We start from the raw sequence: 13,541 nt of genomic DNA, 5'->3' as shown, positions 1-13,541 counted from the left end.
CAATGCCAAAAACATTTCCTGCATGGCAGCTGATATTACACTGACCGGTCTGGTAAACATTATGTCCTGGTGGAGCTAGTGCATAAACTATTTAACTTGAGCCTAGCATCAGGCTGTTTCCAGGAGGTATGGCACATAGCAGTGGTGATGCCACTCCTTAAATGTGGTTCTGCCATGGAAGTCCAAAAGTATACACCCATCAACTGAAGAGTCTCATTTGCAAGACAGTGGATCACATTATGACTGCACTGATAAGCTAGGACATTAAACATCTCATCAGACTAAACCCATACCAGTATGCTTTGTAAAAGGTAGAAATTGTATAAATCCATTCACAATGTCCACATGCCATACCGTGATCTGGCCAAGGCATTTAACACCATACCTCATGCTAGCATAATTAATAAACTAAATGCACTACAAATAGATCCATAAGAGGTAAGATGGACAGCTAAACAGTTAAAAGACTAAGCACACATGGCACAGTTGGCAGATGCACCATCAGACAGCATGAAGGTAGCATGCTGGGACCACTTTTGTTAACTTTTCTGACCTCTAGACCAAGAACCAAAACCTCTAGCTACCTATGACACTGGATGACAGCAAACTGGTAGTCATTGTTAAATATGCTTCTGATGTCAAAGCTCTCCAGCTATAACTTACAGTCATAAATACCTGGATTACTACAGATGGGCTCAAATTAAATGCTAAAAAGTGCAAAATTTTCAAATTTGACATCACCCCCCCCCCCCCCCCCCAGGATACAGCATAGCTAACACCACTTCAAAATGAGAATGTAGTAGAGCACCCTGGAACTTGAGTTGATACTTCCCTTTACTTTGATCACCTTGTAACAGTAGTCATGAAATCCATATACTTAGTACAATTAATTGCCAAAGGAGTATTACCCAGATCTAATTAGCTCAGCTAACTGCCAAAAGAATACCATTCAGATCTAAAAAGGTCATTGTTCCCTTACATTCAACACTGATCAGGCCAATTACAGAATCACTGATCAGGTCAATTATAGAATACAATGCCCTAATTTGCTGTGTACCTCACCAGACATTAAACAATCAGAAAAAACAGAGGTTTCTACCTAAAAAATCATGGACTTGAAAACCTTAAATCTACCAGAAAAGGTTAGAAGCACTGCCCCTTTTTCAGTACCATATAGACTCCTCAGAAGAGATATATGCCTTACCTTCTGTATAATTATGGATCCACTGGTCATAGAATCAGGTCAAAGCTAGAATCAGAGGGGCTGCAGACAACTTGCATAGAGTATCAGGTGTAGTCTATGACAGAAGAATGCCAAAGAAGCTGAAAAGTAAGGTGTACAAGACAGTGGTGCGACCAGTACAACTGTATGGTACAGAAACCTGGGCAGTAAAGGCAGAACAGTTGAAGAAGCTAGAGGTGATGGAAATTAAGTACCTGAGAAAGGTGGTAGGATGCACACTGTGGGACAGACGAAGAAGTGAAGACATAAGAGCAGAAGCCAAAGTAGCTCCAATTGCAGAAAAGATCAAAGGGAACAGATTACGGTGGTTTGGGCACATGTCCATATCCAACAACTCTAATATAAATACGCTCAAATGTCCAGTTTCCTCCTCAACCACTACCTCTATAAATACTCTCTCCCTCAAGCCTGTGTTCACTGCTCTCATCAGAACACTGTTCTCTAAACTGAAACCTTGTTCAGTTTCTGCTGACAACATCCCATCATACTTCCTCCAAATAGCTGCACACTCACTAGCTGTGCCCATCTCTATCATTATAAATCGATCTATCTCTGAATCAAAAGTACCATTTATCTGGAAACAGTTCTATACCCTACCTATACATAAAGGAAGTAACTCCAGTGAAATCTCAAATTTTAGACCTACAGCAATCCTCTCTCCTCTGTCTAAGATACTAGAAAAATGCATACATATATAAGTAATGCAACATCTCTCCCAGGAAAACCTACTAACTCCTATTCAACATGGCTTTAGGCCAAAACACAGCACATATACTGCTCTCCTGTCCTTTCTCAATACTATTTCCCTGGCCAGAGATGACCACAAACTTATCTCCTGTCTCTTCCTGGATCTCTCAAAGGCCTTTGATACTGTCTCCCACCCTCTACTACTAAACAAGCTATCTAACCTGAATTTCTCCCCAGCTACAATAGCATGGTTTGATAGCTATCTTACTGATAGACTCCAGTCAGTGAAATAGGATACTGCTCTATCCTCTCCCCTTCCAATAAAAATGGGAGTCCCTCAAGGATCCATCCTAGGGCCATTACTTTTTAACATTTTCACCAACTTACTACATACCTCCTGCTCACACTCAGATATTACCCAATACGCAGATGACTCAACAGTGATAACAATAGCTAACTCACCCTCTTAACTCTTATCCACTACCCAGTCTTCCATACCATACACTCCATTCTCTATCAGTCTTCTTATTACCCAGCCCTACACTCTGTTATCTCCCATTATGCTCCCACAAGAAACCTACGCAACTCTTCTCAAGACTTATTGTCTATAAGCCCAAGTCTAAAGCAGGGTGCAGCCTATACAGCTACCACCCCACTATCGCATGGAACAGACTCCCCCTCGAAATTCGAACACTCACACATCCCAAACAATTTAAACTAACCTTAAAAGAATATTTTAAAGGACAATGGATCTGTCATTGCTCCAACCCATTTTGATAAACTCAGCATACCAAACTTCTGTTTAACTTGGATCCCCACTACTATCCTTTACTAAATGGTCTGAATTTTCTCTATTGTTTGTTTATTTATTTTATTTTATTTATTTATTGACATTTGTTAACCAGGTTGGTCCAACTGGGCCAGGAGCCCATTTTCAGTGGAGACCCGAGGAGAAAAGCTCCAATTACATACAGATTAAGTATACATAACAATTTAGTGTACAATTAAAAACATACATAATAGTATAGTGTATGATTTAAAAACAATCAATTAAATTGGCTAAACACTACAAGTTCACTTAAGAGCTATACACTAAGTTATGATTTGTATTTCTGAATTACTTGTAAAAATGTTGATTAACTAAGTATTTAACTAAGTATTTTTTGCTGCTAAACATCTGTCTGTACATGTACCATTACTTTCTGCACTATTGCATATAATAATAATATTAACTGTAAAAACTGGTGCTTTTCTCCCCGGGCCTCTGCTGAAAAAGGGCTTTGCCTCAGTCAGACATTCCCGGTCAACAAATGTAAAATAAATAAATAAAATAAATAAATGTGTAGAAAAGCGGAAGACAATCTGGTGAGGAAGATTTGGGATAGACAGGAAGAAGGTAACAGGAAGCGAGGATGTCCAGCAAAGAGGTGACTGAATTGTGTGAAAGAAGATCTGTGACAGTCAGGCATGAGTGTTGAAGAAGGCAGGACTGTGGCACTGAATCATGAGAGTTGGCGACAGTTAACACGATACCCCGACCCAATGTAGAAAAATGGGAAAAAAAGGGTGCTGATGATGATGGATGGTCATAGATCTCTTGTACCTTCACAAGTCATACATTTTTCAAAAATTCTAGAACCTGTGATATAATTCTTTATCAGCAGATAAATAAACTGAGGTGGAGAAATTAATTAATCACTCAGCACCTCCCCCTTCTCTGGAACAGACTACACCTGCAGATTAAGCAGTGTGATGCATTCTCCCCCTTCGAACAGGACATGGGAAATTATAAATTCACCCTGGGCTTGATTGGCTTAGCCCATTTTGACAGGGGAGGTGCATTCTAGTGTGGGTAACAGCAAAGTGTAATGGTCGTAAGACTCAGATGCCTAGAATTTTTTCTGTGATTCCTATTAAGCTGGTAATGAGAAGTAACCAAAAGAAAGAAAGACAGACAAGGGGCAAAAGGTTAAAATAAATAAATGTAAATGATCATGTAATATTAATAATAATAACACCCATTTGTTAACCAGGTAAGGCCCACTGGACAGACACAGTCCCTTTTCAGGGGCAACCTGGGAGCTACGTCTGGTTAAGTGACTTGCTCAAGGTCACACAGAAGGCAAATGACAGCTGACCGAATCAACCCTTGTACCACAGGAATTACAGCTCACAGTCATAAACCTCTTCACCATATTACTGTGCCATCACTTCAGTTTATTTGCTTACTTTTATCAAATATGTTGCAACCAGAATGAAACATGAAACAGGCATCTTAAGAGTTAAAACTTTCATACCTTTTCCAGGTTCTCTGAATTACTGTAGCTGCATGATTTTTCTTCCGAAATAGCTCCTTCCTCATTCTTTCTTTTTCTACTAACTGCAATCGAGTTTCCAGTGGGATTAGTTCAATGCTGGAGTTCTGCAGTGGAAGTGAACACAGGTGCCGAGCATCTGCACTTGCAAGTCTTGGTGTATTTGTCCTGCCCACTTCTTTGCTTATGTCATGTTCGGTATATGCAGTAAGAAGTGGGCTACTTAAGAAAAAACTGTGAGATGCCTGACATTCAGAAGACGGAGGTGGTGGAGGAAGTGATTCATGGGTTGATTTGTCAGGTGTTGAGCTTCTAACTGGTGTGTCACCCCCTGACACATCAGTGTTACTAACTGTTTTAGCACTTCCAGGTCTACTGGAACCAGCAGGAAGGGGGCGTTCATGGTTGTGTCCACTTTTTGTTCCATTTGATTTGTTCACTTTATTTGATGATATTCCACTAAAACATACTGTGGGACTCTTTCCGTCAGGAGTACATTGGCTTACAATATCAGAAGACGGTTTCAAACTGATGTTTTTTACACTACTGGATGACAGTGCAGTCTTGTGGTGATCTTTCCTTTTCTGGGCAGCTCTGACCAGCCTGCAGCTAGCATTTTGGCTGTCTATGCCTCTCGGCTGCTCAGAAGAATTAACTACATCACTTAAGTCATAAGCTAAGCAAGAAGCCTGCTCCACTGGGGTACTGTTAATACAGCATTTAGATTCCGGTCTTTCTCTGTCATCAGAAAAGCCACTGGCTGACTTGCATCTGGAACTCTTGCAGAAAGGTTCTAAAAAATAAGTTTAGCATATTTTAATAGTGAAGCAACAACAACAAAAAAATTATTGAGCAGATTGCAGTATAAAGGTTTTTGCAGTTAATTTTTTATATGATCCCACAAGCTCTAGTAATGTAAAACAAAAAAGTACAGTAATGCAAAATACTTCTTGTAAGAACGGATCTTTGAGACAGGGGTGTTGTAGCAAAAATGTGGTAAAATGTGCTATGGCCAAGGTCAGCAACTTTTTCTTCTCCAGACACCTCTGGATGCCTCAGTGACAGGCAGATTCACTATCAACAGAAGCCTTAATTTCTTGGCAGAGCTTGACTGACAAATGTTTTAAGCAAAGTATGTTGCAAACATTCAAAAACAAGTTTAAGTGTCTGTCACTCTGCCCTAAACAACAGCACCCCTAGTTCAGTGTAAAAAAACTCATCCTGTATACCTTGAAAAATATGGCACATTAAGAGCCATGGGGAGGAAAATCTTTTATTGTAAGTGCATAATCCTGAGAAATGCTGATACATTACATACCTGTAGTATCTCAATATATTTTTGCAGCAAAAGATTCCCAGCAAGACATAAAGGCACTGAACAGTCCAACATGATAATGGAGTTCCACTAGTGGATCTTTCATCTCAGGATTTCAGTGAGTACGTCTACCAAAGGAAGCTCTGGATAAAAATGAGGTGTCCAATTGTAAAAATGTAATATGGGAACATAAAAACAAAGCTATAGAAATAAACTGCCTACGCAGAATTACCTTTTGTTTTCAACCTCTAGTGGTTTGATGCATTTCTCAAAGAAAAAGGAAATGCAACTGATAGACGAACAGTTTGATGACTTTTTTGCCTTTCTTTAGCAAAGGGTAAAAACAGTTTTAAGCATGTTTTTGGAAATCTTATAATCTTGGTAGTTACCTATGAATATCCAAGATGTGCAAAAGATGTTCCCCTTTGTGAGCACTTTATTAAAGAAAACCAGCAAGAGTGTAATGGACTGACTTGGGCTAGATGCAGAAGGAATACTGCAGAAAATGTTTAACTTGGTATGCAAAGAGGCCTAATTCACATGGAAGGGCAAATACAACTTCAACATCCACATTATCTAAAAATCAAAGATATGCCTAGTAGAAGTAACTCTATGAACAGAGTCTTAAAGTGAATTTATTTTTTAACTATACTAATGTGGCTGCTTCAGAGAAAATTTGCATGTTTCTTCTAGAATGAAATTAAGATCTAACGGGAACAGGGTTAATTAGCAGCAGCAGAGTTCACAATGATCTTTAGATAGCTCTGTGGCAGTCAGATAATGGTCATTTCAGCCTTCATGAAAAGTAGAAATAGTCAGCAGTGAAACAACTCATGCATTTACCAATAATGATACTCAAATGCTTAACAATTAAATGTAGAGACATGCTCTGGAAGTAGAGCCATCTTCCCTCTACATCCCAGGAAGTATTTCCATTTAATGGAATACATTTTCTGAGGAAACGTTTCTGAGCAGACCTGAATATAATGGCCAGTTGCATCCCACTGAACAGCTCTTTGGCTACAGAACCAATCATCTGCAAGCTGCTCTAGGGTTGTGACATTGAAATTATCTGAGGGTAAATGCTGTTCTTGATCCTTACGGTTATGGTATGGCAACTTTAGCATAAGTAAGGTGTCTAGCAGCAATACAGGCCAGATACCATAGACTACAGCCCTAGCATGATCAGATACATATACAAAATGAGTGCTGTCGCTCTAGGGACCTTGACCTGATATATGACATCAACAGAACTTGCTGGAGAGACAGATATGTGTCATACAGGTTACCTCTTCTCTGGAACAAGCTTCCAGTGCAAGTCAAACAGCCCCTTGTTGACCCTATTTAAGTATAATATGGATGACTGGATGGGAATCCGTAAATTCATTACCTGTGTCAATCTTGGACAGGGGGAGTAGGTGCTGAATTAGTTTGCCTGAAATGTCAGATTTTAGAACATATAAGGGATATTAAAACCAATAAAACAGTGAGTTCATTATATCTTCACAGCCAGAAATGTATGAATTTCAAAAGATTTTTATTTTTTGTGATCGACAGAATTCCCAATAATACCAAAGGAGGCGATGACAAGAACTTATTGGAAGCAAAGGAATGTTTGTGGCAACTGAGACTGGATGCTTCCAATTCACCTGGAATTAATGATTATATTTCCATTTCTAGTATACTGAAACACAAATCACATTGCATTTAATGATTTTTTAAATTAATTTTACAATGAATTGAAGTTTTTCATAATTCATTCACTTTTTAACATATATAGGCAGTTAACCAAATTTTAACATTTAAAAGTATATAAGTATTATACATTACATATATTTTAATATTTATACATAGTTATTTAGGTTATTTATTTTTAAACACTGGATTGTTTAGATATATACATTTATATTTATATTCAGTTAGTTAGTTAACAAATACTATTTATTGATGGTGTTTAACATATTCTCTTATAGTTATTGTCCTTATTTTGTAGGAGCTTTTTTCTATGCAGCCATTCCATGTTTGTAATTTGTAATTTGCATATATGATTGCTTGAAGTTGTTTATTGGTTTTATCTTTAGGGCGTAGTGACTTTAGTATATTTAAGGAAGAATTTTCCAACCAAATTATACTCTGATGAAGCCCAGTTTGGTTTATGGGTGAAAGCGCTTAGTATAATTGTGTATTAATTTATTATTTTCCACTAGTTTTAATAAACGGGACCTTACATGGAACTGGTCTGCTTTCTTGTTTTACTATGTGAGGGTAAATGCTGTTCTTGATCCTTACGGTTATGTTATGGCAACTTTAGCATAAATAAGGTGTCTAGCAGCAATACAGGCCAGATACCATAGACTACAGCCCTAGCATGATCAGATGCATATACAAAACGAGTGCTGTCCCTAGTATACGACATCAACAGAACTTGCTGGAGAGACAGATATGTTTCACACAGGTTACCTCTTCTCTGGAACAAGCTTCCAATGCAAGTCAAACACAGCCTCTCGTTGACCCTATTTAAGTATAATATGGATGACTGGATGGGAAACCGTAAATTCATCCCAGGAGTTTTACCTGTGTCCCTCTTGGACAGGGGGAGTAGGCGCTGAATTAGTTTGCCTGAAACACAGACTCAAGAGAACAAGGTTGGAACTTGTCTAGGCTTATAAGGGCCTTCAGACGATTAGCCTAGTAACCTCCTCTGATCCTATGAACACTACACAGACTCGTAGAGGGAAGATGGTAATTAAAGGATTTTTTTTTTTTTTTTTTTTTTTTTTACCTAGGATGGTAAATAGGCAGCATATGTTACTGGACCTGTGAGCATGAAAATAAGAGAGTGCAGTAATTTATATTCCACTTCCATCAATATTTCTTTTATAGATACTATACTAAAATAAATTCTAGGAATTACAAGGCATCACAAACTCAACTTAGTACACTCAAGTGCCTCATCTTTTTCTTTGTCCCTTTTCCTCCCATCCAAATTAGCATAATTTCTCTTTCACACACCCCTTCTTCTCTCATCAGGATAGGAAATCTACTCTTATTGTATACCCCGGTTACCTCTGACAATCTTGCATTCAAACCTCCGTCTCTATCCCATTATTCAACACACAGTTGAATGCATTTTCACCGAACAAATGATTTAAATATGTTGCAAATATCTTGAGTTTTTGTGAATCTCTTTTGTAACTTTTTGAAACTAACATTTGACCCCATTCTTATCTGTTGTACTGGTTAATGCTACCCCCTCTGTTTGTTGTAACATATAATCCCCTTTTCTCACTCAACAATGCACTATACTGTTAGTCTCATGCTATGTTATATAATTATTCCTGCAAGTTATTGCAGCATTTCTCTCCTGGCCTCAGCTGAAAAGGGATCATTGCACTGATCTAGTCAAACTACCCTGGTAAATACATACCAATAAAATAAATAAATAGACTGGAAAGGCCCACGAATAATACATTTACATAGTATAGTTACTGCGCATCAACTAACACAGTCTCAGATGTCACGACATCAAATTCTAACTAGAAAAACCACATCTCTTTACTTGATCTTGTTATAGCCAATATACCAAATAAATTAAAACAGACATTCTCCGATTCTCTAAGTGAACCACTACCCCATACTCTCTGTCTGAACATATAAATGCCACAACCCTACAGACTCCTCTCAGTCATTCGGTATAAACTATTCACATGAAAAGAAGAATTCAAGGTAGATACTCCCTTTGGATTACCATGACATAAAACAACTAATAAAAAACAGAGATGAAGCCTGGGAAGAATGGAAAAAATAACCTATACGCATAAATTCAACATGTACCAATATATAAAAAGTAAACTAGGCTGAAAATCAATTGTACCAAAACTAAATATACCAGACAAGTACAAATCACTTATCTTGGAAAACCAAAACAATGTAAGGCAATAAAACAACTAAATACTTCCAAAGTTTTCCCAAAAACAGGCAATTGTCAAGTACTCTTAGCAAGGATTTCTCAACTTAGAATATCATCAGTTCCCCACTTCCTACCAATCTGACTTTTTCTAACCAACCTTCTTTCCAACCATTTTCCCCACTTCACAAGACTGGTGACTTCACCCAATTCTATTTCAAGGACATCACCAAAATAAAAAAGATACAAAAACTCCTTGAAACCTTGGACACAGGCTACAACCATCAGTTTCATAGTTCACACTCCAAAATTCTAAAACTAGGTAGCCAGACACTTAGCAAGCATCTGACACACATTTTCACTCTATTACTTAAAAAAAATCCTCCCTTATAGCTCGAAACATGTAGTGATTATTCCCCCTGACTAAAGGTCCTTCTTCAGTCCTTGCCAATAGCTTTTGCCCTAATGCCAACCTCTGTTCACTAGCTAAAATACTTGAAAAAAATAGTGTATGATCAGAAATGATCAGATTTCTGAGTACATGCTAAAATATGGCCATCCTCACAGATAAGCAACATGGTTTCCAACCTATCTTTAGCACTCTGAACAGCTATATATTCACTGACAGACCACTTCTTTACACACATTGAGCAAGGTAAAGTTACAGAAGCCCTCTTTTTAGATATTAAGAGGGCTCTGAAAACTGTTGACCATGCTGTGTTGCTGCAGAAATGGTCAGTTTTTTTAATGGAAATAATACAATGTTTCAAAAACTACCTTGAAAAGAAAACTTTCAGAGTGATTGGATCTTACAATGCCACTCAGACTGTAAGCAAAACACAAGGAGTCATACAAGGCTCAATCGTGGGCCCTCTGTTATTCTTATGCAAGCAATGCCTGACATGGTGTGTGTTAATGTGTAATTGTCACCCGCCCCGGGGTGTTATGAGGCCCGACGCCACAGGCAGAGGGCCTCTACACCCCTGGAAGTGCATTAATTACACATTAACACACACCCTGGAGGGCATTATTGTGCTTAGACAATGGGCTCGCTGTAAAATTGTTGTGTTTTACTTGCTTATTTGTTTTTTTTAAGTACTATATTTTTTTATATATATTTTTAATGTAAAATAATTATTCCGCCTACTGTTTCAAACTTGCTGTAGTATATGTTAATGGTGTTGGAGGAAGCATCTTACATTAAATCTATATATAAAAAAATATACTATTAAAAAAATAAGCAAGTGAAACAACATATAGCCCATTCTCTCACCCATATACACATGCACAATCTCTTCTGCTTTCACACACATACATATACACACACACAGCCTCCTCTGCTTTCATACACACGTTCAGTCTCGCTATCTCTCTTGATCTCTCTCTCAGGCAGTCCCCTGTGCTTACATAAATGCATTCACTCACACATCACTCGCTTTCTCCCTCACTCTCTCCATCCATCTCTCTCTCTTTCTCTCTCTCTCAGAGAGAGACACACACACACACACACACACACACACACACACAGTCTCTCTGCTTTCATGCACCCATTCACACACTTGCAGACCGGAAAACGCACACACACACACACTCTCGATCACTCTCTTACTCACATACACATATACACTCTCACACACACGCTGTATTTTCTTTTTTTTATTTTACAGTTGCTAAACAGCAAAAGTGCTGCTTAGCGAGTGTAAAATAACGGCTCGCTTACTCTCACTTGCATGCAGGCATACACTCAAACACAGACATATACACACACACTTACCTTTTTTTTTTTATATTTTTCACTCGCTAAACAACAAAAACCTTGCTTAGCGCACGTAAAATAATGGCGGCTGTTCCATGTTTTTTTTTTTTCAGTCCGAGCTCCACGGCGGCTTGATAAGCTGCCATGAAGCGGTTTACTCCTTTTTCACCGGGCATTAATTGCATATTAATACCGTGCTGGAGAATGCTCATTCTCCAATCAGGGTACTGATGTACAGTTTGCCCATTGTCTAATGTTTATTAATGTTCCTTCCTGGGATCTGACTCAGATTAACTGTATAATATATGCGGATAACATTGTCCGGACCAAGTCCGACAAATGGTTATCTATTCTGAAAGTGAACTTCTGAAGGATTTTGAAGTTATATAGAACTGGCTTTGTAAAAGTAAACTGTCCATCAATACATAAAAACAGTGATATTACTTGGCACCTCTAGAAAACTAAACAACATCCCTAACTTTAGCATTACAGATCTTCTATGTCCATCTTGCTATCTCTGCTCAGCAGTCACCTAAGAATATTATTACACCAAAGCCTATCATTCCACCAAAACACATAAATTAAGGCCAACAATGCATTATCTCAACTTAAAATCTTTTACAAAATACCTAACTTGTTGACCACTGAGGCTAGGTGAGTCATTGCCTTAAATGTACTCACCAGACATAAATGCTGCCTCCCTTCTCTGCACTCAGTGCTGCACTTATCAGTCAAGAATAAAATACTTAGATTCCTACACTGAGATAACAAAACACTTAGATTCCTACAGCGAGCTAACAAGCATGACTGCAATATTCTAAACCCAAACAATGGGCTAACTGTTACAGACAGAGCTACATTACTGCTTAATACACTCATCTATAAAGTATCAAATGATGACTACTGTCCGCCACATCTCAGCAGGCTGCAGTTAAGAAACTAATCCTATATTCCTAGAAATAATGATGGTATTCAATTGTACAAGCCCCATTCACACTTGGTATGTGTGAAAGAGCTTTCTCAAAAATAGTTCCAGCTGGTTGGAACAATGTCTCAGAGAATACAAGGAATATGGACAAACTACCGACTTTCAAGAAAACCCTTGAGGGACCATCTCTTCAAGGAATGTAAATGCAAGTGCTACAGTGACATGGGCTAATGTACTGATATACTACTTCTAAGTTCAACTGTACTGGGGGTTCCATTCCAAAATGTGCAGGTTTAGTCTGCTTTGATATCACCTTAGGACAACAAGAATGATGCAAATATAATTGCTGCATATATTTTTTGTACAGCCATGCAACATTGACTTGCTAATTCTCAGTCTATCATTTTGCTGTAACATCTTACAGCACTGTGAGTTGTGCAAAATGTTTACATACAGTTCTGCATTTTATAATGAAGTTTACATTGTATATTTAATACTGAATAATGCATGCATTCTTATAAATATTAATTTATGGTTTACTTATTCAGTGTCGCACATTGGCTCTTTACTGTACACAGAATCTGTGTCAACTGCATTAATGGCAGTACTTTTGTTTTGTATTCCTAAGCACATTTCTTACTTATTATTGTGTTTGACAATGTGTCCTAGGTTGTGCATGAAAAGGTTCCCTGGACCAGTTCTCTTACCATGTTAGTAAAGTATAAATAAAGGAATGAGAAAATAAGAGAGCATAGGCAGAATGATTACTGCCCACAACAACGGTGGTGACGAGCTTGTTAAAATTATTGCATATCAGTTTGCACTGGATGCATCTCTAGTTCTGTAGCACCACTGGTGAGGAAGCTGGAAGAGATTAAGGACAGTGCTAGGAGAAGTAGCAATGTGTCAAATGTTACTGCTTAGGACACGCAGACCACCAATGATGACATGGAGTAGGGCATGCTCTCACAAAGAAGCCTCAAAAGGATGGCAGCCATACCAAGATATTGTATGGCAAAAAAGCATAGCATACAAACAACCTTTGGTAGAGCAAACGTGCCCAGTACCCACTAAAATCAGACAACTTTGTGTAGCACACACATGAAGTCCCCGAGACAAATACTTGGTCATGGTACTGACAATGGAGACCGGCCTGACTGATCGCTTCTGCTCTTAGCTTGTACTAAATGAGGGACATTTCTAACAAAGTATGTGGTGTGTAGGGAGCCATATAGTCTGTTTGGATGCATCAGGATTGCCAGAACTCAGAGGGTTCCTCCCTCTGTCCTGATGACCCAACAGACTAAAGCTAACTATAGTAAAAGGTTGACAGTGGTATGGGAAATGGCACTGGGACTTGGACACATCTTAAAACCAGCCCACCTCCTAA

The 13,541-nt window shown here is 38.4% G+C and overlaps 1 protein-coding gene across 1 annotated transcript in view; it reads right to left on the bottom strand.

Annotated features, from left to right (window-relative positions):
* Positions 1 to 13,541, bottom strand: part of INVS (inversin) — a 3,016,309-nt gene that overhangs the window by 454,673 nt on the left and 2,548,095 nt on the right. Inside the window, exon 14 of the mRNA XM_044065609.1 lies at positions 4,228 to 5,038. Coding sequence (XP_043921544.1) covers positions 4,228 to 5,038 — 811 coding nt within the window. The remainder of the gene's footprint in view (positions 1 to 4,227; positions 5,039 to 13,541) is intronic.

This window comes from Protopterus annectens, chromosome 3.part0, assembly GCF_019279795.1.
Source record: "Protopterus annectens isolate FY-2018-M chromosome 3.part0, PAN1.0, whole genome shotgun sequence".
Classification (NCBI taxonomy): domain Eukaryota; kingdom Metazoa; phylum Chordata; order Ceratodontiformes; family Protopteridae; genus Protopterus; species Protopterus annectens.
This window is presented reverse-complemented; position numbering and strand designations above follow the sequence as displayed.